The sequence below is a fragment of the Stegostoma tigrinum genome, chromosome 23 (assembly GCF_030684315.1).
Source record: "Stegostoma tigrinum isolate sSteTig4 chromosome 23, sSteTig4.hap1, whole genome shotgun sequence".
Classification (NCBI taxonomy): Eukaryota; Metazoa; Chordata; class Chondrichthyes; order Orectolobiformes; family Stegostomatidae; genus Stegostoma; species Stegostoma tigrinum.
Window position 1 is genome coordinate 7,890,567 of NC_081376.1, and position 27,692 is coordinate 7,918,258.

Here is a 27,692-nt window from a genome sequence, read left to right on the forward strand (position 1 = left end):
TGGACAAGACATTCTGCCAGCCACACAAATGAGTAATGTGTTTTCTGATATAGAAAGCTTCAACAAAATGTGTGTTTTGGGAATATTCAAGTTCTGTATTACTAAACAATTTAGAATTATGTAAATATAATTGTTCAATAGGAGGCCCAAGCAATCATTCTTCCCATGTATTATGATACTGTTACTGTGACGTGCAATTTATAAGAATAAAATTTTGATTTGATGTTTTGGTCAATAATTTGCAAGAAAAATATGCAAACCTTTTAGCTATTTGAACTTTATACTTAGCTTATAAATCTTATTCTCTTCAGCTTCTCTTTACAGACTTCCAGAATGAAAAGAACAAACTAGGTGTATTTAAAAGAAACCTGAGGGAATCAAAGATGGTTCAGTGGGATGAGAATTGGGATGAAACAGTACTTCCTCTGCTGGCAGCAAATCATTGAAGTTTGTGACTTGTTTTAGGGATGAGTAAGCAGTGCTGACTATCGAGTCTGTCTGTTATTGTCTCTACCCAGCAGGATCGTGAGATGATCAATCAACAGAAACCTCTGTTCAGAATAGACCTAGAGCAGCAGTGCTGGACATTGTCTCAGTGGACCAATAAAGACTAGATATCTATACTCCAGAAATTTTGATTTGTAAATTTATTGAAATATTTGAGGCAGTGTAAGAATTGGAATGTTTTTAAAGCAGGTTTTTAACATGTTTTAATCCAAAATTCTGATAATTATGAACGTTTTAAATCACATCATTTGATGATTTAAATGTCATTGTTACTTAGAGCATAGGAATCACATCAAGTTGGTGCCAGCTCTCCTCAGACCAGTCCAGGTAGTTCCACTCCCCTGTTCAATCTTTGCAAAGTTATTTCCTTCATGTTTTTGTCTAATTTCCTATTGAAATCATTGTTTCATCTTCCCCATCCTGCCCCACCTGTGTGTTCCAGGTTATTACCAGTCCCTAAATAGTTTCTTCACATTTCCCATACCTTTTTGCCCAAAATGTTAAATGTATCCCCTCATTCTTATAGAAGCAGCAAATTGGAATAATTTTTTCCTTGTTTATTAATTCCAAATCTTTAATAATTTTGTAACTTTTATCAAACCTCCCTTGCATTGAAAACAACCCCATCTTTTCCAACTAAACTGGGTACTTGTCTGCCCATTCTATTAGGCCAGGTATACCATATTGCAGTCGATTGGTCTCATCCTTAGTGTATACCACACCTCCAGGTTTGGCAAATTCAGCAAATTTTGTATTTCTACTCTTTACCAAGATTCAAGTCATTTATATACAGCAATGAAAGCAATAATCCCAGCACTGACCCTCTGGATACACCATTGTCTGCCATGCATTAATCTGATAAAGAACCATTTATCAAGTCTTGTAGTGTTCTGTATTTGGTCACTTTCCTTGTATTTGACCCTCAATTAAGTTAACCAATCTTTAATGTAATATTTAACCCTTCTGTTTTTGATCAAAAATCCAATTAATTAGTCAAGCACATTCTCTTACCAATCTGTGGGGACTCTTTATTTAACTCAAACCTCTTCAACTGCACGGTGAAGATTTTTCTTCGAAATATTGTTTCTTACTCACCGATGTTAAACTAAACAGGGGGATTGTTGCTGAGACCGTCCTTAGATCTTTTCATGGATAAGTTTATAACATTTACCATTCTCTAATCTTCTGGCATCTCCCTCATTTCCAGACAAGATTAGAAAGTTATTACAAGCCATTCTGCTTTCTCAACTTATTGTTCTAAATATATAGATACAGAGGACTTACTCATGCCTTGTATGAGGACAAAGCTAACTCCCGTTCCAGTACTGCCTCCTTTCTAGTTGGACTGAGTACTGATCAAGAATGTTATCCTGAATGTATGTCAAAAATTCCTCCCCCACCCCTTACTCTTTATTTGTTATTCCAATAGCAATTTAGATAATTCAAATATCACTGTGTAATTTTTGCATATCAAAGATCACCTGCAAATTTTAATCCTCTTTCTCCCCCAACTCCCCGCAATGTTTCAGGGCCTGCAGAGTATACTCAAGAATCAAATCATTGTTTTGTTTTTTAATTCAAACTAAATTTATACTGTCCTTGCACTCCTCCCCCCCCCCCCCAGACATTTTTTTGCAAGTATGCACTGTCTCTCAAATTGATTGGAAAAATTTAAAATTTCACAAGTTATAGAGAAAGGAGACCTTCCCAATAACATGACATTTGATTTTCTTTTGAATGTAATCAGTTGGCTCCAAACCCAGACTCCATTCCCTCCAAGGATCGCCAGACCCAAAATTTTAACTGATTTTTCCTCAGATGTTGCTAGTATCCAAAACATAAGCTCGAAATATTTGTTTCCAGTTGATTTTTGATTATATCACTACTGAAAAGTTTTGCAAGGTTTAGTAAAATACTATTTTTGTACTAACTTATGGAATATCAGTAACTCTCAGTCACAGCTCTAAAACAAAACAATACATCAATAAACAAGTGCAAAACTAGAATTGTCAAATTGAAAATCCATTTCCTAATGAATTATTGCTAAAGGTTGAGAACGGATCCCCCCACAGCAACCCTGTAATCCCTGCTGCTGGAAACCAGGAATTTATGCAGCAGCAGGAAAGAAAGCTATACCAGATGTGATACCAGATTGCAGCTTTCTAGTACTGAATAGATACAGAAGGTCTCAGTAATGCGCCAAGAACAAAATACCTACTATTTTTCAATTTTCACAACGACAATGTGACAAATAGAAATAAGTAGAGACCATTTGAGTGCTTAGATTATGAACATAATATTTTATTATAGCTGAGTAAACATTTCAGTTTCAAGACATATTTTCAGAAGCTCTATTTTTGTGCATCTGTTGTAAGGAAACACCGTTCTGGTGGGACCTGGAATCACTTGGTGTCCAATTCCAACTTTATCTGTTTTGAAAAGGAAAAAAATAAAGTTTTATTTTCTTTATTATATCTTCTACTGGTACTTATTTTGTGCATTCTGAAGCTGAAAAACATTTTGTCAGTGATTTAATTGAAATGTGAGATTTAACGAGGACAGCAGACCATTTTGGGTGAAGCTCATTATCTGATGAGAATTAAAATAGAAAAAAGGGAGTGGTAGAGGCAGGTGCAATTACATTGAAAAGGCATCTGGATAGGTATATGACTAGGAAGGGCCAAATACTGGCAAATGGGAATAGGTCAGATTGGGATGTCTGGTCTGCGTAGACGAGTTGGACCAGAGGGTCTGTTTGTGTTGTATAACTGAGTGGCAGGAGAACAAGTCGAAATTACTTGGCCCTCACCACCTGTGAGGTTGATAGAAGCAGACACCATCATTTCTAAACTAAATTGGATGGGCACTTGAGAAAAATAAGCCTGAAGGACTACAGGAATGAAGTGTATAAATGGGGCTGTATGAAAACTGGCATGGGCTCAACAGGGCAAATGGTGCAATGAACTGTTAAAAGCCACATGAGGTGAAGGAGGACATAGAATTACAGAGCACCAAAATTACAATCAATCAATATCAAATGTTCTTATAAGTAATCCATGCTCAATCTGAAAATCTCAGCAATGGAGCGAGCTTAGACTCCAGTGCACTTCACTGAATTATTTTTGTTCCAATTTGAAAAACTCTGTCTGTTTAAAGATGTCATTCATTGTCTGTATGTGTCTAACTACGTAAGCACATTCTCATATTTCCCTTTCTTGTCTCCTGCGCTCCTAAAAACCTAGAGGAAATGATGAAAGCTTCAAAGGAATTCTCACTTGCAAAGCAGAAACTAGATGCAAGATAGCTGTGATACTCAAATCAAAGTAAAGATTGTTTAAGTATAATCTGCAATGAAATGGTAATTAACCCATGAAAATGCAATAAAGGGTCAGAATCGCTCTTTCTACCAAAGCCTTTGAGACAATAGTTTTCGTAACCAAAACAATCCATCAAATCACACCACTGCAATGGATCAATGTGAAACTGCCACAACGGACCTCAAAAACCCTCCTTTTACAGCCATTGTTACCTAATCCCATGGAATTAGAAGTCCAAAAGCCACATTGCCCATCTACTGCAAGAAGAATGCCAGGTGGGTACAGATGGAAGAAAAGGGAATGAGTGAGGGAGTAAGGTAGATGGGTCATGGATAGGGGTAGTTTTCTGGATGGCAAAAGATTACAGGACTGGGTGGAGCGGAATCAGGTCAGGATTTTGTTTGGTGGGAGACAGGGGGTTCAGGTGTCCATTTGAGAGTTAGCAAAGTGTTGGGACAGGTTTAATTTAATAGTTACGAGAAAAGCAAGTAAAAACCTTCCAACTCTGAACTGTGCTCAATTTAGGTGGGAAATTTGATCAGGAATCTGCATTGCTAACTTAATGAAGTATCCTCAATCCATGAACTGGAGGTGAATTTTGGATGACATGGTACTCCACTCCATTAATCCCAGTGGAAGGGAGAATCACAGTCATATTGTCCAACGGGTGTAGTTACTTACCAAGTTCCATTTTGAATTGATGATATGTCTCTCGGTTACGTATGGTTGATGCCAGATACACAACTGTTTTTCTTCTCTGTTTTTCAGCAGAAATCAGAAATTTCTCTAGTATAGAAACTAGGCAAAGGAACACCTCGGGATCATAAACTACATCTGTTTGTAAGAAATAAAAAGTGATAAAATAATTCAGTTACTTCCATTCATTATTGGGAAACGATCCTTTTCATTTAACACACAAGATCTGTATGCTTTAACGCTCAGTGCCACATCTACAGAAAATGTATCTTGAGGCAATACCGCAGAACATTGTGCTATGATGCAACTGGAGACACCATGACACAAGTAAGGGGGAAAAATATCTGCTTATTCCTCTCCTGTAGCTATCCAACTCAGAGGCAAGTATGGGTTCTGAATGGTAAGATTGGGGCAAACAGTGGACAGAGACCACAATTTAGGTAATGTGTGGTCTCCAGATGGTACTGTCCAACATCTACAAACAAGAATGACAGCTCAGAGTTTTGGAATAAAAATAGGTAAATCACAATCAGTGTAGAAGGTAAGAATTTGATGACAGTCAGAATTCTGTGGATAACAGTGTGTGAAAAGCTCAAATATGACTGGACCCATAGACTACAGTATCCCACTTCAGACTCTTCATTTTAAATTTAGGTTCTTGCTGTTTAGTATCTCAGTAGCTCTTATTTAGACTGTCACAAAGGTATAGGTTTTATATATTTTGTAAAGAAAGCTATTCTGTCTTTAAAGTGGGCACAAGGAATTTACAAATGTCACAAGACCTCACTTGTGGATTCAACTGCGGCCAAAGTAGCCAATAAGACTTTGGAATCAATCCGAAAGACTTAACAAATTTTTGAAGATTCCAAATTGGTCCATTTACCCCTCAAGCTGTGAATGGCTCTTCTCATCTCATCAAAACCTTAAAGAATGGGATCCATTCAATTAATGGCCTAAACTGTTAAAAGTTAATTACCTTGGCTAAAGAATAGTGGATGTAGCTATGTTCTGGCCTTCATTACTCCAATGCCTAACATGAAAATACAATTCAACAGTCTGTAATAGAAGCTACTTTTATGTTTTGAACAGTATCAAATCAATATTCATTTGAAAGGCCATTCTGAGCAGGGATCTCAGCTGAACCATCTGAATACCATGAGAGAGAGAGACAGAGAGAGAGAGAGACCTTAAAACAGAAACTGTTTGGAGCAGAGAGGCACTGATAACAAAGCCAATAACACATTCCACCATTGATCTCTGCTACCAAAAACCAAAACCTGTTGTCCTATGAAAGTGAAACAAGGAAACTTCACCCGCTCATTCTCAAGACCTGATCCACAATAGGAGCAACCTCTGACTTTGATTATGCAATCCATCACAATTGCTGAATCCAACAATCCTTTCCTATCAGAAAGAGAATCATGAAAGCTAGGCCTGCAACAATATTAGAGATTCGCCTTATTCGCATCTTCATACCCAACTTATCTTACTCTTTATACATGTATTTTAGTTAACATGTTTATTTTTAATTTTTAGTTAAGTGAAAGATGCGTAGCTTCAACAACATGCCTGTCTTTCAGAAATATACTGAAGATGTTTGGACCCAGGCACTAACTTCAGCAATAGCAATGTCTTGGTAACGAATGAATTGGCCTCAATACAAAAACAATACCTTCCCTTTGCTGGGGGCAAATCCATAAAGTGAAGAGTTGTTCCCCTAATTTCCAATGACTTCAAATTATGCTAGGATTCCTTGAAGCCATACTCAGTAAAATTACATCAAGGGAATTCCCTCTCATCTCCCCTCCTGAACTCAGCTCTTCTGTCCTTGTTTGGGCAAGATTGGTATGAAGGTAGCTGCTGAGTGGCCGAGCAGGACCCAAACTGAGTGTCAGTAACCTCACTGGATATCAGTGTCGACAACACCTTCCGTAACTTCAATGATTAAAAGTAGACTGATGGGACAGCTATTGGTCAAGTTGGATTTGTCTTGATTTCTGTGGACAGGATGTATCCGGGCAAATTTCCACATTGCTGAGTAGATGCTAGCTTGGCTACAAGAACAGTTAGTTCTAAAACACAGGTGTTGAGTGCTATTTCAGAATGCTATCAGAGTCCAGAGCCTTTGCAGTATCCTTAGTGACAGAAGGAAGTTTTATTAAGTTATTAAAAATGTATACAGAACCCTTTGCGTCACAACCAGAGATCTAGCTAGAAACATATATGTAAAATCTTTATAAGTTATTGGTTAGGCCTCATCCAGAGTATTGTGCTCAATACAGGGCACTTCTAGATGGTTACAGAAGGCCTTTCAGAACAATGAGAGGCTGTTTATTAGAATGCTACCAGAATGTACCGCTTCAGTATGGCACCATTTAAAAAGCTGAGTTATTTTCCTGAGAGCTAAGATGATTAGTCGGGTATTTAAGGAATGTTCATAATTATAGATCAGAAAATACCTACAATGTGGAAACAGGCCCTTTGGCCCAACAAGTCCACACCGACCCTCACAGCATCCCACCCAGACCCATCCTTCTATAACCCACCGAATCTACACATCCCTGAATTCTATGGGGAATTTAGCATGGCCAATCCACCTAGCCTGCACATCTTTGGACCATGAGAGGAAACTGGTATACCTGGATCTAACCCAAGCAGACACAGGGAGAATGTGCAAACTCCATGGAGTTCAATCTGGGCAAATGCGAGGTGATGCATTTTGGAAGATCAAATTCAAGGGCGAACTATACAGTAAATGGAAAAGTCCTAGGGAAAATTGATGAACAGAGAGATCTGGGTGTTCAAGCCCATTGTTCCCTGAAGGTGACAACGCAGATCAATAGGGTGGTCAAAAAGGCATATGGCATGCTTTCCTTCATTGGGCGCGGTATTGAGTACAAGAGTTGGCAAGTCATGTTGCAGTTGTATAGGACTTTGGTTCAACCACATTTGGAGTACAGTGTGCAGTTCTGGTTGCCACAATACCAAAAGGACGTGGATGCTTTGGAGAGGGTGCAGAGGAGGTTCACCAGGATGTTTGCCTGGTATGGAGGGTGCTAGCTATGAAGAGAGATTGAGTAGATTAGGATTATTTTCATTAGAAAGACAGAGATTGAGGGAGGGACCTGATTGAGGTCTACAAAATCATGAGGGGTATAGACAGGGTGGATCGCAAAAAGTTTTTTCCCCAGAGTGGAGGACTCAATTACTAGGGGTCATGAGTTCAAAGTGAGAGGAGGAAAGTTTAAGGGAGATATATGCATGGAAAGTTCTTTACACAGAGGGTGGTGTGTGCCTGGAACACATTGCCAGCAGAGGTGGTAGACGCAGACACGTTCGTGTCTTTTAAGATGTATCTGGACAGGTACATGGATGGCCAGGGAGCAAATGGACACAGACCGTTAGAAAATAGATGACAGGTTAGACAGAGGATCTTGATCGGCGCAGGCTTGGAGGGCCGAAGGGCCTGTTCCTGTGCTGTAGGTTTCTTTGTTCCTTTGTTCTTTGTTCCACACAGAGGTGGAATCGAACCAAGGTCCCTGCTGCTGTGAGACAGCAGAGCTAACCACTGAGGAGTACTAACTGCTGAGTCGCCATGGTATTTTGATAGATTGAGGAACATGTTTCTACTGGTAAGTGGGATGATAACCAAAGGGCAGGGTAAAGAACTAGAGAGAGATCAAGATGATGAAGAAACATTTTTTACACAATTATCATCTTGAATGTACCGCCTAAAAAGGAAACAGAACCAGATACAGGATATCTTTCAACGAGAACTGCATGAAAAAAACTATTTTTAGGGCTTTGGGAAAAAAAATTGGAGAATGAGGATTAGAAAATCCTTCTTCTTTCAGAAGTCACACTAGCACATTGTCCAGAAAAAGCCCATTTTGACCAACGAGAATTTATGCTACTTTTGCCTATCTTAATAAAAAATTCAAGCAAAGGAACTCAGGTGCAGCTCTTATGTTCCTGGCCAGTGATGAGGCCATGCAGAATATTTACTCCTTTTACAAACAGTTCTCAATAATACAGTTCTTTTCCAGCATAGGAATGCTGATATTTACGAAACTGGGAACAGACAACTATATTAAGACCAAAGTCAACCAGCCGTCAATAATTCTAGTTTTATGAAGTTAGCTGATTCATCTGTAATTATTGATTAGATCACAGTCTTGTACAGCAAGCTTTGTTTTAACTGGCTCCTTATGAACTCGCACTCTCGACAAACTGGCAAAAAAATTACATACTTGAAATACTGGAAATTTACTGTATTATCACGATCTATCATGATGTCCGAGTAGTCAGCTGAGGGTGCGAGTGAGAAGGCTTTCTGCCAGTAAGTTTTACTTAAGGCAAAGTAACATTATCATTTAAGCCACTTAGGTCGTAAATAAAGTATAACAGTGATGTGTTTAGCCCCACTGCATTATGTTTCTATTATTTAGTGTATGTTTTTACATTGCTTATACGGATCTCTTGATCAATTGGAATATTTGATCAACTGGCACATTCCTGGTCCCATGCTGGTTAATAAAAAGTTTGCTGTGCTTACAGCTATCCAATATTCTACCAGTTTTCCTATGTACTATCAGGAAAACTGCTAACCTGTAAAAATGAACTGGTACCTGTGGCAACAATGAGATCTGGTTGAAGTTCTTTAAGTTGTTCTTGAGTAACATCTGACCAATCCAGTCCAACAACAGTGATTTTTGGTCTTTGGTTTTCTTCAGATCCATTGTTATTCTCTAGCTGTACTTCACAGTCTTTGGAGTTCCAGGATTCAGAATCTAGTGTGAGACCATTACTAAGAATATTCTTCCTGAGTTGGTGAAGTACGTTTGAATGACAGTCACTGAATATATACTGTTTAGGAGTGCAAGTCTTGCAGATAGCAATTCCAGTGAGGCCAGCTCCACTACCCAACTCCAAAATGGTCCTGATGAAGAAAAAGCAAACAATTGCTACCTTCAAAATTGGGTCATTAACAGAATGGCTGATAGTGAGCTGAACAAAATATTTTCTTAGGTTAGTTTAGCATGTGATCATGAACACTGCAGTAGTCCATTGAGTTTTCCACTTGCAAAGGACTTTAGCAACAGTTAAAACATGTATTTGTAGTAAATAAGAATAGAAAAGCTACAACACAATGTATCAGTGAAACAAAGTGATATTATGTGAGAGATTTACTGGAACTCTTCAGATAAAGTTTACAGCAGCTGTATTACATAAAGAAAACTAACAGCCAACGTCACTCCATGTATCCTGTTCTCATACATGTCCTTCAAACTTGCTGAAGCACAGGGTGCTTACTGTTGCAGTTGTCTGTTGTCTTGGTAAAAAGGAGAACCAAAAGATGAGAGAACTTTATAAAGGAACAAAATATACTTCAAGGCGATCAGAAATAATAATTTGCCTTTTACAGGTGAAAAACAATGCCAACTGTTCCACCTTTGTGTTTATTTCATTAACAGTTCTGACCTGCAATTAAACACCTCGGAGTTTTCCATTGCCCATTCTGCAAAGAACAACGCAGCTTCCCATGTGACCAGACCAGTAGTCCCTTCAGAGATTATTGCCACACTTTCACCAAGTCTAATATTCTCTCCTGACAACTGAATAACAATTTTTTCAAAGTCAAAAACACACTTTCCCACCGCTTTTATACATTCAAAACAGCATGAACAATAGAAAGTATTTTTCCTTAACAAGCAAACATTAAAAGCGTTCAATTATAAACATCTGCAAACACATTTCACGATACACAAACACAATACAGATGCTAACTTTTGAATACCGTTGCTCAGGAATCATCTTTAACTTTATTTTAAGGAATGCCTTGTACTTCTCTCTTCACAAGTGCAACTACTTCTCTGTGCTAACATCAAAGTAGATTTAAAATACCCGTCCTCAATTTATTTTATATTCTGTCAATTTGAGCACAATACTCCAACTACATCCTATAGTTTTTCAAAAGATCAACATGATGCCCCTGCATGTTTTCATTCCATTGACAATGTTGGCCTTTTATTAGGAATGCAGTTTTTACCCATTTGTGAATCTATACTCTTAAAACAACTCTGCCTCATTTCTGTTGGAATTTTACATTTTCTGTCCTATTTATTTCAAAATATACAGCATCACCTTTTATCTATGCTGCACCTGCCAAGGACAACAGTCCTTCAATTCTATGGAGGTTTCGTTCACACATTATTTGACATCATTAACAAATTCCAAATGTCTGTCGGTCATACCTACAGATTGTGTGTGCAGCAACGAAGAGTCACCTAGCTACATATCCCTGTGAAACAGCATCATTCTTCACAGAATTATGTATCAGATGGACAATTAGTCTGTCAGACCTGTGCCAGCACAAAAAGTTACTACAGCATGCTGCAAGAGGGGGGATCTGGGTGTGTTTGAAATTTGTTATTGTATGCAGGCCCTATTGGTAAGGTACATATTTCTTGTCTATCCCTCTCTACATTCAAGAGTTGATCAGAATGCTGTGGGTCTGGACTTGTATGTTGTTCACTTGAAATTTCATCAGGGCAATCTAAGGTTCTGCATTCAGTTTTAGGCATCATGCATCAAGATGGCTATAATGTCCTTGGATGGGTTCAGCAGTTTAACTAGAATGAAAATGTAACTTAAAAAGGGTTAAATTAAGAGAATAGATTGCAAAAACATGGCCTCTATTTCCTCTCATTCAGGAGATTGAGGTGTGATATGATCAATGTATTTAAACATAAAAAGGCTGAGATAGAGCATCTATGGTGACACTACTTCCCCTTACACAGGGAAGTCAGGCAAATGGGACCATAGTTTTAAAGTTGGACTACGCTTTTGGTAGCAGAATCTGGAAGCGCTTGTTGACAAAAATCACAGAATTGGTACAGTGCAAAGAGAAACCAATCAGCCCACTGTATCTGTGCCAGCTCTCTGAATGAACTGCTCGCTGAGTGCCAATCTCCGGTCTTCGCCCCATAATGTGGCAAATTATTCCTTTTCAAATAACCATCGAATTTTCTTCTGAATGCCTTGACTGAACACTCCTTCACCACCCTTACATAAAGTACATTCCACAACTACTCATTGTGAAAAGCATCTTATTCCCATACGACTTTTGCTCCTTTTAGTAGTTAATTTAAATCCATGCCTTAGCATTCCTGATGCTTTCATGATTATATGAATTTGCAACTCTATCCCTCAAAAAGATTGCTGATGAGAGGTGATTGGGATATTTCAAGATTACAATAGTATATCTTTCACAGATAAAATGTAAGAGATACAGTGCAAAGGAGCATGAATCAACCATAATGTAACTGCATTGTGGATCAGGCTGGATGGCTTACTTCTGTTCCTACGGCCTCAGAATATAACTATCTTTAAGTGTGGAAGCTGCTGTTTGCTAGCTTTAGAAATTCAAGACATTATTTATTGAATTCCACAGCAACAACCCCATTTATTAAGTTGTGGATTGTAACAATGAGCCCTGAGAACCTTTAACCTCTTGAATATACATTATATGTGCTGAAACGTTTATGCATTGTTATATACCTTTTAGGGACCTGAATACTGACCATTCTACTTTCATTAGGTTGACTGCCAACAGCCTTTGTTTAAAAACTTTCAGTACGTACGTACCAGGAAATAATTCTTGTAACACATCTGCGAATCTTCTGATCTTAGTACTTCACCCAGTGCGTTATACAAATCATCTAATGGTTCAGTGCTTGTCCTTTCATGCTGCATTGAAAAGAAACATTTCAGTAAACATGATTTTGCAGAAAAAAGATAAATATCTTACCTGTGTACCAAATGAAATCAGGAGGGGGAATCACCTAGCCATCATGCACATCATAAATATTTTCACAGAAGCAGATGAATGGATAATAAGTGGGATATGAAGTCACAAACGTAATTTTGGACACATCATAAAAATACAGAATACCTTGTAGTAATCTGTGATATTCCATTCTCAGCAATTCCTCAAAGACCTTCTCTGAAGCAATAAGGTTAGAAATAAGAATATTTACTAATGTTTGTGTGGCTTTTCATGTACCATTCCGCACATAACGAAGCATCTGCATGCAGCAAGACCTGGATGTCATTTCAACCTGGGTGAAAAAGTAGTACTGAACATTCACACCTTAGAGTGACCATCTCAGACAAGAACCTAAATATCTCTCCTTGCAATTTAATGGCAATGACATCATCCAATCTCCAAATAGCAACGTCCTAGGCGTTATCTTCGAGTAGAAGCAGCACTGGACCAGCATTACAAATATTATGACTACAACAGCAGTTCACAGGCAGGGAACTCTGGAACAAATAACACACCTCCTGACTCCCAGAAGTCTAAAACTACAATCTTCACTATCTAGAAGGAAGGCTGCACACCCATGGTAACGCCAGAACTCCTAGTATATGCCATTCTACCTTGAAAAGGTATGGCATTTCTTCACTATTATTATGTCAAAATCCTTGGAACTCCTTAACACTATGGGTGTACCTGCAACTCACAGAATGCAGTAGTTCCAGGGTGAGGTTGACAAGGACAATTAGACGCGAACAACAAATGCTGGCCTAACTAGTGACACCCACATCCCATGAACACATAAAAGAGAAACTTCATGTAGGTTTGCAAGTGGAAAGTAAAACAGTTACATGCCACCCCTTGTTAAATTTAATTCTTACTTCCCCACCAAAGGAATTCTTCAAACCTTTCAAAAATTGTATAATAAGGAAAACTGTACCTTTTTAATTAGCTCAGCTAGAAAAAGTCTTCTGTACTTCACTGAAGGAGGGTATTCATTGCAAACAGGATGAAGAATGGTCTAAGAGAATAATAAAGATATGCAGATAAGTTATTGTCCTTACAAACGAATTGTAAAAATGAAACAAAACTGTCTTCAATGCAGACAGGACATGTATATGGGAAGAAAGTTAATTGGAGTAAACAAATTAGTTTTTTGTTTAGGTTATTGTTTGACCTTTGGAATTCACTCAAACAATACCTGATATTTACATTTCTTAAATTTTATAAGTACGAACAGATGCTTGAGAGTAACTATATTACCAGCAGGACTCTTCAATTAGATGAGTAAGTTAATCATGGACTATACTCTTCACCGAACTGCAAGATCTGGAAGTTACACCATTGAGATGGGAAAATCAGATAGTCTATGTTGGTGATTAGTTCTAATCACAAGAACTGCATTTGACTGTCACTTCGTTTATCAAATCAATCCAATCTCAAATATTACGGCAATTTTTCACTTTACCACCAAACCCAAATGGTGAATTCCACAGCATCACAACTCCAACGAAAAGTCTTCAAGATGCACACAATTTTGGATATTATCTTGAAAATTTATAATAATTTTTGATTAATTTTTGTCACAATATTGCAGACACTGATATATTCCAAGTCCCTACCTGCTGGCATTAACTGACTGTTAATTTTATCCTTTATGTTGTCTGCACCAAAAAAGTCCATGTTTTAAAAAGGCACTTGTTTATAATTATCTGAAAAGAGATACGTAGCTTGTTATTAATTTCAAAGTTAAGTAAAGCTGCTTAAAAGTGCTTTGTTTACTTTAGTTAGTAACCACATTTTCAGTAAGTGACCTGCGCACTCATGGAGACTGAGTCCCATCCTTACATCAAGGATTATCTCATGTGGCATTCCTAATGTGCTAAATGGGATAGCCTTCAAACAGATCTAGCAACTCAAGTCTGAGCACCCATGGGGCACTGTGAGGCTATTAGTAGCAGCCAAATTGTACTCCAACAAAACCTGCAACCTCATGTCCTGGCATATTCCTCATTCAACCATTACCAAAAAGCCAGGGTATCAAACCCGGTTCAATGGACAGTGCAGGACAGCATGCCAGGAGGACTATTAGGCTACAACTAAAAATGATGTGTTAACCTGCTGAAGCTACAGAACAGAACTACTTCACAGCAGAAGCAGCAAAGGATTCCAAAACCTACCAATCAAATCTAAGCTCTGCAGTCCTGTTGCATCTAGTCATGAATGGTAGTGCATAATTAATCGGCTCTACAAACGTCCCCATCCTGAATGATCGGGGAGCCCAGTACATCAGGGCAAAATCTAATGCTGAGCATTCTTAAAATGTTCGGCCATAAGTGCTGAGGGGATGATCCATTTTGGACTCCTCCATAGGTCCCTGGCAAGGGCAGTGTGGACTTGTTGGGCCGAAGGACCTGTTTCCACACTGTACGGAATTTAATCTAATCCAATCTAATACAGATGCCAGACCTCAGCTTGTTTGAATCACTCCACAGGAAAATTGGAAGCACTGGATACTCCACATTTCTGGGCCCTGATGACATTCCAGCAACAGTGCTGAAAACATGCTGCACCCTAGCATGTGCATGACAATGTAGAAAACTGCCTGGTTATGTCTGCACACGAAAGCACAGTAAAATCACAGCAAAGTGATGGAAGATGTTACCAATTATGCAATCAAACAGCACCTCCTCAGCAACAACCTGCTCACTGGTGTTCAGTTAGGGTTCTACCAGGCTCACTCAGCTCCTGACCTCAGAACAACTTTGGTCTAATTATAGTCAAAGAATCTTAATTGCAGAGTTGAGGAGAGTGTGACAGCTCTTCATGTCAAGGCTACATATGATCAAGTGTAGTATCAAGGAACCCTGGCAAAACTACAGTCAATGATAATTGGAGGAAAATTCTCTGCTGATTGGAGTCAATAACTGGTATATAGGAAGATGGTTGCAGTTGCTGAAGGTCAGTCATCTCAGCAGGAATTCCTCAGGGTACTGTCCTATGCCCAACCACTTTCAGTTGCTTCAATGACCTTCCCTTCATCATATGGTCAGGTAGTGGGGATGTCTGCTGATGACTGCACAATGTTCAGCATTTTTCGCATTTCCTCAGGGACTGAAGAAGTCAATGTCCATATGCAGCCAGACCTGGTCAATATCCAAGTGTCAAGTAGCAAGCAACAATCACGTTACACAAGTTCCCTGTCCAACAAAAAAGAACTGAATCATTGCCTCCTAACATTTAATGACATCACCATGACTGAATCCCTCATTATCAACATCCTGGGGGTTACCATTGACCAGAAACTGAACTGGACCAGTCATATAAGCACCGTGGCTACAAAGTGCAAGTCAGAGGCTAGGAATCTTGCAGCATGCAACTCACTTCCTGACTCACTCAAACATGTCAACAAGGCACAAGTCAGGAATGTGATTCTATACTCCCCACTTGCCTGAATGAGTGCAGCTCCCACAATACTCAAGAAGCTTAACAGTACCCAGGACGACACAGTCCACTTGATTGGTACCACAGCCACAAGCATTCACTCCTTCTGGCATCAACACTCATTAGCAGTAGCGCATATCAACTTGTGAATGTCAATGTTCAGAAAGACTTGGCATTCTTGTACAAGCAACACAAAATTATCATGCAGGCACAGCAATTAGGAAAACAAATGCCACATTAGATTTCAGGGGAAGGGAATTTGTGTACAAGGAATTAAACAAATCTTGCTGCCAATGTAGAGGGCTTTAGAGAGAATGCACCTATGTTCACAATTCAGATCTCTACATTTAAGAAAGAATATGCTTGCATTGGAGGCAGAACAGTAAAGGTTCTCCAGTCTTGGAAATGAGAGGATTTTCTATGATGATGTGCTGAACAAATTTGGTCCATTTTCTCTGGAATATAGGAGGAGTGATCTTTTAAAACAATAGGCGGGTCTTGACAACACACAGAGGTTGCTTCCCCTGGCTGGAAATCTAGAACAAGGAGGTACAGCTTCTGGATGAAGAGCCAATTATTTAAGATTGAGATGAGAAATTTCATCACCCAAATGTCAGGCATTCTGTACCTGAGGAGTGTGGTTGTTCCTACCATACAATCGGAAGGCTACCTCTCAATGAATCAAGGGATATGGAGAATGGAAGTGAAAATGAAATTACAGCCCAAAATTAGCCATGCTCAAACTGAATGAAGAAGCAGCTCGACAAGCCTTAGGGTCATCTCTTGTTTCTTTCTTCAAAGCGTCTCAAAAAGGCTAAAGGCAAGTTGCTTTTCATACCACAAGGCCTAGAATGCGAGATGTCCTTTAGCTGCACAAAGCCCTGTCTGTGTCATACCTGAGGGACATCAAGCAGTTACAAGTAACCACAAAATCAGAAGGATATTATAGCTAGGGGTAGGTGCATAACAAGTTTTGGTGGATGAATCCAGAATTCCTACTTTTAAATTACAAGGAGAGATTACCTAAAGTCATGTTGCAAGGTTAGGGAGGAGACCTGATTTTCACAAAAAATTGAGGAAAACAAACAAATCACAGGTAAACTATTTCCACTAGTTCAGGAGACTAAAACTAGAAGGCTTGCAGTAATATTAATCCATTTCAAATATGTATACACTTTTGTAGAATCTTCATACTCTAAAATTATCTTTATCTCATCAGCAAATTTAGCAATCATGTATTCAATTCTTTCATCCACGTCATGCATGTAGATTGTAAATAATTGAGGCCCCAGCTCTTAATCTTGTGGAATGCTAATTGTTACAACTTAACAACCTGAAAATAACCAATACATCCTTTGTCTCTGATTCCTGTTAGCTAACGAATCCTCTTTTCAGGCTACTAAGTTACCTTCTACACACTTATCCTGGCACTTGTCAAATGTCATTGAGAACTGCACACACAACACATCTACAGGATGTCATGGAAATAACAGTGCATTGTGTACCTGCTGCAAAATCAGTTGCAATAGCATGGAATCCTTGCTACTCTTCAACCTTTCTTCCAACTCCTAAGAAGAATTGCAAATAAAATTAGAAAATCAAATTTTTATAACTCTTGAACATTTAATCTGAAAGCAAGCTCATCCATTTGGTAGGGGTGGACAAGCCAATTGTGCAACCAAACGCAAAAACCCAGAACAACCCCATAAAATCTGACCAGAACAACCAACCCCGACCAAAAAAATCCAACTTCCTCCGAACCTTGATCTGATTCCACAAGAAATCTGAGCAGAGCGTCAAACTGACCGTGAAACCTGATTCAGAGAAATAACTCTAAACTCCTTCCACCACCAGCAGGGCATCCTTGCTGAAAACCCCACCATTAAGACCCACCCCAAATCCAATCTAGAAAAGCCCCTAGGTAAGGACACCCACCCCAATCTCCACCATCAACAAACCTCCATTCCCTAACACCAGAACCCTCCTGACCACCAGGAGACTTCACCCCATCAGCTACACCCAACCTTCTCTCCACAATCACCTCAACCCACGTCCCACTCTACGCCTACAGCTCCAACCATCGTCTCCCGACTTCCCCAAAGACCTCCCCTCACCATCAGCACCCCGACCCTCTCCCACCCTTCACCATCAGCTTCCCCAATCCTCCCCCCTCAGTTCTTACCCCCACCCACCATCAGCTCCCCCAATCCCCTCCCTCCCCTCAGTCCTACACCCACCCACCATCAGCTCCCCAATCCACCCTCTCAGTTCTGACCCCCACCCAACTTCCCCAATCCCCTCCCCCCTCAGTTCCGACCCCCTCCACCCCTCAGTTCCGACCCACACCCACCCTCAGCTGCCCCAATCCCCTCCCCCTCTCAGTCCTACCCCCACCCACCCGCCCTCAGCTGCCCGGATCCCCTCCCGCCTCAGTTCCCACCCCGACCCACCCTCAGCTCCACCAATAACCTCCCCTCTCAGTTCCCACCCCCAACCACCCTCAGCTCCCCCAATCACCTCCCCCCTCAGTTCCCACCCCCAACCACCCTCAGTTCCCCCAATCCCCTCCCCACTCAGTCCTACCCCCAATCCCCTCCCCACTCAGTCCTACCCCCACCCCCCTCAGTTCCCCCAATCCACTACCCCCTCAGTTCCCCCCCACCCACCCTCAGTTCCCCCAAACCCCCCATCCCCTCCCCCACTCAGTTGCCCCCACCCACCCTCAGTTCCCCCTTCTCAGTTCCACCAATAACCCCCCCCTTAGCTCCCCCCAACCTCAGTTACCCCCCAGCCCCCTCAGTTCCCCCCCAACCTCCGTTTCCCCAGCCCCCTCAGTTTCCCCCCACACCCACCCACCCTCAGTTCCCCCCCGCCACCCACCCTCCCTCAGTTGCCCCCCACCCACCCACCCACCCTCAGTTCCCCCCCACCCACCCTCCCTCCCTCAGTACCCCCCCCACCCACCCTCCCTCCCTCAGTTCCCAGCCCACCCACCCTCCCTCCCTCCCCTCCCCCCCAACCCTCCCTCAGTTCCCCCCCACCCTCAGTTCCCCCCCCACCCACAGTTCCCCCGCCACCCTCCCTCCCTCAGTTCCCCCCCCACCCACCCACCTTCCCTCAGTTCTTCCCCTCCCACCCACCCTCAGTCCCCCCCCCTCCCTCAGTTATCCCCCAACCCACCCTCCCACCCTCAGGTCCCCCCCCACCCACCCACATTTCCCCCCCCCACCCACCCTTCCTCCCTCAGTTCACCCCCGACCCTCCCTCCCTCATTCCCCCCCCACCCACCCTCCCCTCCCCCAGTTCCCCCCCACCCACCCTCCCCTCCCCCCAACCCTCCCCTCCCCCCAACCCTCCCTCAGTTCCCTCCCATCCACCCTCCCACCCTCAGTTCCCCCCCCACCCACCCTCCCTCCCTCAGTTCCCACCCCACCCACCCTCCCCCCAACCCTCCCTCAGTTCCCACCCCACCCACCCTCCCCCCAACCCTCCCTCAGTTCCCCCCGACCCTCCCTCAGTTCCCCCCGACCCTCAGTTCCCCCCGCCCAATCCCTCAGTTCCCCGCCGACCCACCCTCCCACCCTCAGTTTCCCCGCCACCCTCCCTCCATCAGTTCTCCCCCCACCCACCCACCCACCCTCCCTCAGTTCCCCCCCCACCCACCCACCCTCAGTTCCACCCCCACCCACCCTCCCTCTCTCAGTTCCACCCCCACCCACCCTCCCTCTCTCAGTTCCACCCCCACCCACAGTTCCCCCGCCACCCTACCTCCCTCAGTTCCCCCCCCACCCACCCACCCTCCCTCCCACAGATCCCCCCCCACCCACCCACAGTTCCCCCACCACCCTCCCTCCCTCAGTTCCCCCACCCACCCACCCTCCCTCCCACAGTTCCCCCCCAACCCACCCTCAGGTCCACCCCCACCCACCCACCCTCCCTCCTTCAGATCCCCCCCAACCCACCCACCCTCCCTCCTTCAGATCCCCCCCCAACCACCCACCCTCCCTCAGTTCCCCCCCCCACACACCCACCCTCCCTCCCTCAGTTCCCCCACCCACCCACCCTCCCTCCCACAGTTCCCCCCCAACCCACCCTCAGGTCCACCCCCACCCACCCACCCTCCCTCCCTCCTTCAGATCCCCCCCCAACCACCCACCCTCCCTCAGTTCCCCCCCTCCCTCAGTTGCCTCCCTCCCTCAGTTCCCCCCCCCTCCCTCCCTCAGTTCCCCCCCCTCAGTTCTCCCCCCACCCACCCACCCTCCCTCCCTCAGTTCCCCACCCACCTTCCCTCAGTTCCCATCCCCCTCAGTTCCCCCCCCTCAGTTCCCCCCCTCCCTCAGTTCCCCCCCTCCCTCAGTTCCCATCCCCCTCCCTCAGTTCCCATCCCCCTCAGTTCCCATCCCCCTCAGTTCCCCCAATCCCCTCCCCGCTCAGTTCCCCCAATCCCCTCCCCTCCCCTACCCTCCCCAGCTCCCCTCCCCTACCCTCCCCAGCACCCCTCCCCTCCCCAGCTCCCCTCCCCCCAACTCCCCCAATCCCCCCCCCTCCCCAGCTCCCCCAATATTCCCTCCGCGCCCCCCCAATATCCCCTCCCCCCCGGCTCCCCCAATGTCCCCTCCCCCAATGCCCCCTCCCCCCTCGCTCCCCCAATGCCCCCTCCGCCCCCGCTCCCCCAATGTCCCCTCCGCCCCCGCTCCCCCAATGTCCCCTCCCCCCTGCTCCCCCAATGTCCCCTCCTCCAATGTGCCCCCCGCTCCCCCAATGTCCCCTCCCCCCGACGACCCCAATGTCCACTCCCCCAATGCCCCGTCCCCCCGCTCCCCCAATGCCCCCTCCCCCCGCTCCCCCAATGTCCCCTCCCCACCAATGTCTCCTCCCCCGCTCCCCCAATGCCCCCTCCCCCCCCGCTCCCACAATGTCCCCTCCCCACCCCGCTCCCCCAATGTCCCCTCCCCCCCTGCTCCCCCAATGTCCCCTCCCCCCCTGCTCTCCCAATGTCCCCTCCCCCCATGTCCCCTCCCGCCCCACTCCTCCAATGTCCCCTCCCCTCCCCTCCCTTATCCCCCCTCATCCCACCCCCTCCCCTATCCCCCCATTCTCCCCCCCATTCTCCCCTCCCCCCCCGCTCCCCCAATGTCCCCTCACCCCCGCGCTCCCCCAATGTCCCCTCCCCCACCGCTCACCCAATGTCCCCTCCCCACCCCGCTCACCCAATGTCCCCTCCCCCCTGCTTCCCCAATGTCCCTCCCGGCTCCCCCAATGTTCCCACGCCCCCCGCTCCAACAATGTTCCCTCCCCCCCGCGCCCCCAATGTCCCCTCCCCCAATGTCCCCTCCTCCCCCGCTCCCCCAATGTCCCCTCACCCCCGCGCTCCCCCAATGTCCCTACCCCCCCCGCTCCCCCAATGTCCCTCCCAGCTCCCCGAATGTTCCCACGCCCCCTCACCCCCCCCACACCCCCCCGCCCCCTCACCCCCCTCACCACCCCCCCACACCCCCCCGCCCCCCCCTCACCTCACCCCCCCCACCCACCCCGCCCCCCCTCTCCCCCCCTCACCCCCCCGCCCACAACCCCCCCCTCACCCCCCCCGCCCACCACTCCCCCTCACCCCCCCCGCCCACCAACCCCCCTCACCCCCCCGATGTCCCCTTCCCCCCCCGCCGTCCCCTTCCCCCCCGCCCCCCCGATGTCCCCTTCCCCCCCCGCCCCCCCGATGTCCCCGCCCCCCCGATGTCCCCTTCCCCCCCGCCCCCCCCATGTCCCCTTCACCCCCCCGCACCCCCCGATGTCCCCTTCCCCCCCACAATGTCCCCTTCCCCCCCGCTCCCCCCTCCCCCCCTCCCGCTCCCCTCTCCCGCTCCCCCCTCCCCCCCCTCCCGCTCCCCCCTCCGCCCCCTCCCGCTCCCCCCTCCGCCCCCACCCCCTCCCCCTCCCCCTCCCCCCCTCCCGCCTCCCCCCCCCGCTCCCCCCTCCCCCCCTCCCCCGCTCCCCCCTCCCCCGCTCCCCCCCTCCCCCCCCCGCTCCCCCCCTCGCTCCCCCCCTCCCCCCCCTCCCGCTCCCCCCTCCCCCCCTCCCGCTCCCCCCTCCCCCCCTCCCGCTACCCCCTCCCCCCCCTCCCGCTCCCCCCTCCCCCCCTCCCGCTCCGCTCCTCCCCCCCTCCCGCTCCGCTCCTCCCCCCCCTCCCGCTCCCCCCTCCCGCTACCCCCTCCCCCCCCTCCCGCTCCGCTCCTCCCCCCCCTCCCGCTCCCCCCTCCCGCTACCCCCTCCCCCCCCCCCTCCCCCCCTCCCGCTCCCCCCTCCCGCTCCCCCCTCCCCCCCTCCCGCTCCCCCCCCTCCCCCCCCTCCCCCCCCGCTCCCCCCCCTCCCCCCCCGCTCCCCCCCGCTCCCCCCCCCTCCCGCTCGCCCTCCCGCTCCCCCCCCCTCCCGCTCCCCCTCCCCCTCCCCCCCCTCCCGCTCCCCCTCCCCCCCTCCCGCTCCCCCTCCCCCCCTCCCGCTCCCCCTCCCCCCCCCTCCCGCTCCCCCTCCCCCCCCCCCCGCTCCCCCTCCCCCCCCCTCCCGCTCCCCCTCCCCCCCCCTCCCGCTCCCCCTCCCCCCCTCCCGCTCCCGCTCCCCCTCCCCCCCCCCTCCCGCTCCCCCTCCCCCCCCGCTCCCCCTCCCCCCCCTCCCCCCCTCCCCCCCCTCCGCTCCCCCTCCCCCCCGCTTCCGCTCCCTCCCCCCCTCCCCCCCCTCCGCTCCCCCTCCCCCCCCCTCCGCTCCCCCTCCCCCCCGCTTCCGCTCCCTCCCCCTCCCCCCCCCGCCCCCCCCGCCCCGCTCCCTCCGCCCCGCTCCCTCCCCGCTTCCGCTCCCTCCCCCTCCCCCCCCGCCCCCCCCGCCCCGCTCCCTCCCCCCTCCCGCCCCGCTCCCTCCCCCCTCCCCCCTCCCCCCGCCGCTCCCTCCCCCCTCCCGCTCCCCCCCCCCTCCCGCTCCCCCTCCCCCCCTCCCCCCCCTCCCCCCCCGCTCCCTCCCCCCCTCCCCCCCCCTCCCCCCCCGCTCCCTCCCCCCTCCCCCCCGCTCCCTCCCCGCCCCGCTCCCTCCCCACCCTCCCCCCCGCTCCCTCCCCCCCCGCTCCCTCCCCCCCTCCCCCCCGCTCCCCCCCCCTCCCTCCCTCCCTCCCCCCCCCCTCCCTCCCTCCCCCCCCTCCCTCCCTCCCCTCCCTCCTCTCCTCCCCCCCCTCCCCCTCCTCTCCTCCCCCCCCTCCCCCTCCCCCCCTCCCCCCCCGCTCCCCCCCTCTCCCCCCCTCCCCCCCTCCTCCCCCCCCCTCCTCCCCTCTCCCCCCCTCCTCCCCCCCCCCCCCCCTCCTCCCCCCCCCCTCTCTCCCCCCCTCCTCCCCCCCCCTCCTCCCCTCTCCCCCCCTCCTCCCCCCCCCTCTCCCCCCCTCCTCCCCCCCCTCCCCCCCCCTCCTCCCCCCCCTCCCCCCCCGCTCCCCACCTCCCCCCCCTCCCCCCCCGCTCCCCACCTCCCCCCCCGCTCCCCACCTCCCCCCCCGCTCCCCACCCCCACACCGCTCCCCCCCATATCCCCCCCACCGCTCCCCCCCATATCCCCGCTCCCCCCCATATCCCCGCTCCTCCCCATATCCCCGACGCCTCCGCTCCCCCCCATATCCCCGCCCCCCTTCCCCCCTCCTCCCCCCTCCCCCCCATATCCCCGCCCCCCTCCCCCCCATATCCCCGCCCCCCTCCCCCCCATATCCCCGCCCCCCTCCGCTCCCCCCCCACCTCCGCTCCCCCTCCGCTCCCCCCCATATCCCCGCCCCCCCTCCGCTCCCCCCCCACCTCCGCTCCACCTCCGCTCCCCCTCCGCTCCCCCCCATATCCCCGCCCCCCCTCCGCTCCCCCCCCACCTCCGCTCCCCCTCCGCTCCCCCTCCGCTCCCCCCCATATCCCCGCCCCCCTCCGCTCCCCCCCCCATATCCCGCCCCCCTCCGCTCCCCCCCCCATATCCCCGCCCCCCTCCGCTCCCCCCCCATATCCCCGCTCCCCCCCCATATCCCCGCCCCCCCCCCGCTCCCGCTCCCCCCCGCCCCCCCCATATCCCCGCCCCCCCCATATCCCCGCCCCCCCCGCCCCCCCCATATCCCCGCCCCCCCATATCCCCGCCCCCCCCCCCCCATATCCCCGCCCCCCATATCCCCGCCCCCCTCCCCCCATATCCCCGCTCCGCTCCCCCCATATCCCCCCTCCGCTCCCCCCCTCCCCCCATATCCCCTCCCCCCCTCCCCCCCTCCCCCCACCCCCCCATATCCCCGCCCCCCTCCCCCCCCATCCCCCCTCCGCCCCCCCCCCCACATCCCCCCTCCGCCCCGCCCCCCCGCCCCCCCCCCGCCCCCCCCCGCCCCCCCACATCCCCCGCCCCCCCCCCGCCCCCCCCCGCCCCCCCACATCCCCCGCCCCCCCCCGCCCCCCCACATCCCCCGCCCCCCCCGCTCCCCCACCCCCCCCCCCACCCCCCCCCCGCTCCCCCACATCCCCCGCCCCCCCCCCGCTCCCCCTCCCACCCCCCCTCCGCTCCCCCCCCCCCACCCCCCCTCCGCTCCCCCCCCCCCACCCCCCCTCCGCTCCCCCCCCCCCCACCCCCCCTCCGCTCCCCCCCCCCCCCACCCCCCCACCCCCCCTCCGCTCCCCCCCCCACATCCCCCCTCCGCTCCCCCCCCCACATCCCCCCTCCGCTCCCCCCCCCACATCCCCCCTCCGCTCCCCCCCCCACATCCCCCCTCCGCTCCCCCCCCCACATCCCCCCTCCGCTCCCCCCCCCACATCCCCCCTCCGCTCCCCCCCCCACATATCCCCGCCCCCCTCCGCTCCCCCCCCCACATATCCCCGCCCCCCTCCGCTCCCCCCCCACATATCCCCGCTCCCCCTCCGCTCCCCCCCCACATATCCCCGCTCCCCCCCCACATATCCCCGCCCCCCTCCGCTCCCCCCCCACATATCCCCGCTCCCCCTCCGCTCCCCCCCCACATATCCCCGCTCCCCCCCCACATATCCCCGCTCCCCCCCCCCATATCCCCGCTCCCCCCCCCCATATCCCCGCTCCCCCTCCGCTCCCCCCCATATCCCCGCTCCCCCTCCGCTCCCCCCCCACATATCCCCGCCCCCCTCCGCTCCCCCCCATATCCCCGCCCCCCTCCGCTCCCCCCCATATCCCCGCCCCCCTCCGCTCCCCCCCATATCCCCGCCCCCCTCCGCTCCCCCCCATATCCCCGCCCCCCTCCGCTCCCCCCCATATCCCCGCCCCCCTCCCCGCTCACCGCCAGGGGCAGGCTGTCCAACCTCCTCATGGCGAAGAACGCGCGCTGGAACGCCAGCACGAGCCCCTGGTCCCTGTCCCCGAGCACGAGCCCCGTGCCCGCGGGGCCGCTCATTTTCCCCCCATCACTCTTCCCCAGACCAGCGCTTCCGGGTTATTCCCCCTACCACCACCCGATGCCGGCCGTGAGTCACTTCCGGGTCAGTGTCTTCCATCAGCGAGAATCCTGGAATTTCCAATCGCTAATCCTCAGTCACCCTGCTTCACTGGGGAATGGTAAACCACTGTCAACATCTGGACTAGGAATACTGTTCCCAGCTCTGAACACTCAAGCAAGGCAATTAATCAAGGAAGGTCACAGTCATATTCTTCAGTACCATCTGGGAACAACCTCAATGAGGTGAAGACTAAGGACATGGCTCTATCATTATTTTTATTCCTGTTAACAATTACCTCCAAGGATTCATCTTTGGGCAGCCTCTTATTTCTGGTCTCCAAGCAGCCACTTGTCCCCACCAGCTAGGTGTTAGTTTTCAAACAGCCCATCTTTTCCGCGCTCTGAACGCTGGCAGAGCCTGCAGGTCACACGTTGGGTATTCTCTTCCATCTCACAGCTCATCGAACTGAAGGGAAAGCAACTCGTCCCCAACCTCAAGGCAACCTCCCAAGAAACAGAAATGAAAACAGAAATCGCTGGGAAAAACTCAGCAGGTCTGGCATATTTGTGGCGAGAATTCAACTCAACAGTCGTTCCAGCTATTGTTGCTGATTTGTGCTTGATTTTTAGTTTGTGCCAAAAGCTGGAGAGTAAATGAATAAGGGTCATTATCGAATTGATCACTGCAAATATGATTAATATTGAAGTTTGGGTGCAGCTTGGACATGATATGCTAGTTAAGGTATTTGAGGTTCAATCAAGCATTCTGACTTGTGTAATTACACCAAAGATATAATATCTATCAAATGTGCAGAATAGACATGTAACCAGCAAAACTACTCTAGGATTAATGAGAGATAATGGGAACTGCAAATGCTGGAGAATCCAAGATAACAAAATGTGGAGCTGGATGAACACAGCAGGCTAAGCAGCATCTTAGCAGCACAAAAGCTGACCCTTCCTAAGATGCTGCTTGGCCTGCTGTGTTCATCCAGCTTTGTACTCTAGGATTGATAAGTTTAAGGTGGTGCTTTTTCATGGGAACAATTAAGAGACCCACATTCATTGGAAAATAAAAAGTTTAAATGCAAAATAACCCAGAAATGCAAGCACACAACACTCAAAATTTAACATAATAAAATGTGAGGCTGGATGAACACAGCAGGCCAAGCAGCATCTTAGGAGCACAACAGCTGACGTTTCGGGCCTAGACCCTTCATCAGATGAAGGGTCTAGGCCCGAAACGTCAGCTTTTGTGCTCCTGAGATGCTGCTTGGCCTGCTGTGTTCATCCAGCCTCACAGTTTATTATCTTGGATTCTCCAGCATCTGCAGTTCCCATTAACTCAAAATTTAACAGTTGGACTGTAATAAAAAGACAAAGCCCTGAAATCATTTTTAAAGCAAAGAAATTGAAAAACAGGGACTTTATGTTAACAAGAAATAGGACCAGAAGATCATTCAGTCCTTTCAGAATCCACTCTGACATTGAATATTATCATTGCTGATCTGATTGTGACCTGAATACCAAAATTCCTTATTATGCCTGACACCCTTATTAAATTAATCCAGCTTACAATATATCAATGATTCAGCCTGCCCTGGTCTCTAGGGAAGATAATTCAAATGGCTAATAACCTGAGAGATGAAACTCCTCCTCACCTTCACCTCAAATAGGAGGATCCATATTTTGGAATTGTGCCCCCTCAGTTGATTTCCCCATGAGGGGAAATGTTTTCCCAACTACCCTGTCAAGCCCCCTCATAAACCTATATGTTTGAAAAAGGTCACCTCTCATGTTTCTCAACTCAATGAAGGGTAACCTGTATAGTGGTTTATAAAGTCATGAGAGATATAGATAAGGTAAATTGCACGTGTCTACTCCCTAGGATGAAGGATTTCAAGACTAAGGGCCATACTTTTAAGTTGAGAGGAGAAAGATTTAAAGACATGAGCATTTTTTTTCACACGAAGAGTGGCACATGTGTGGAATGAACTTCTAGAAGAAATGGTGAATGTGGGTACAGTCACAGCATTTAAAAGACATTTGGATGAGTACATGAATAAGAAATGTTTGAAAGGGTATGGGCCTAGCGCAGGCAGATGGGACTAGTTTAGTTTGGAATTATGATTCGCACGGACTGGTTGAACCAAAGAATCTGTTTCAGTGCTCTTTGTCTTTATGACTGTGAGTGTAGATCAACCAGCATTGGATTCAACATTTACTCATAAGACAACGCCTTCATTCTGGGATAATAAAATGTGAGGCTGGATGAACACAGCAGGCCAAGCAGCATCTCAGGAGCACAAAAGCTGACGTTTCGGGCCTAGACCCTTCATCAGACCCTTCATTCTGGGAATCAGCTGACTGAACTTTCTCTGAACTATTTCATTAGTAGCTGTACTCCAACATAAACAGGGTTACTGAAACTGTACGCAGTCCTCCAGGGCTGGCTGATCCAGTG

The 27,692-nt window shown here is 49.2% G+C and overlaps 2 protein-coding genes across 2 annotated transcripts in view; one reads left to right on the plus strand and one right to left on the minus strand.

Annotated features, from left to right (window-relative positions):
* alg1 (ALG1 chitobiosyldiphosphodolichol beta-mannosyltransferase) overlaps positions 1–2,976 on the plus strand; it is a 26,771-nt gene extending 23,795 nt beyond the window's left edge. The window contains exon 13 of the mRNA XM_048552755.2: positions 312–2,976. Coding sequence (XP_048408712.1) covers positions 312–446 — 135 coding nt within the window. The 3' untranslated portion in view covers positions 447–2,976. The remainder of the gene's footprint in view (positions 1–311) is intronic.
* On the minus strand, positions 2,790–25,238 carry eef2kmt (eukaryotic elongation factor 2 lysine methyltransferase). The gene is made up of 8 exons (XM_048552723.2): positions 25,073–25,238; positions 17,289–17,351; positions 13,280–13,360; positions 12,168–12,269; positions 10,002–10,135; positions 9,149–9,459; positions 4,506–4,658; positions 2,790–2,936 (listed from the first exon to the last, which is right to left on the minus strand). The coding sequence occupies exons 1-8, from the start codon at positions 25,184–25,186 to the stop codon at positions 2,812–2,814; spliced, it is 1,083 nt and encodes a 360-aa protein (XP_048408680.2). The 5' UTR covers positions 25,187–25,238; the 3' UTR covers positions 2,790–2,811.
* Between the last annotated feature and the right edge of the window lie 2,454 nt (positions 25,239–27,692).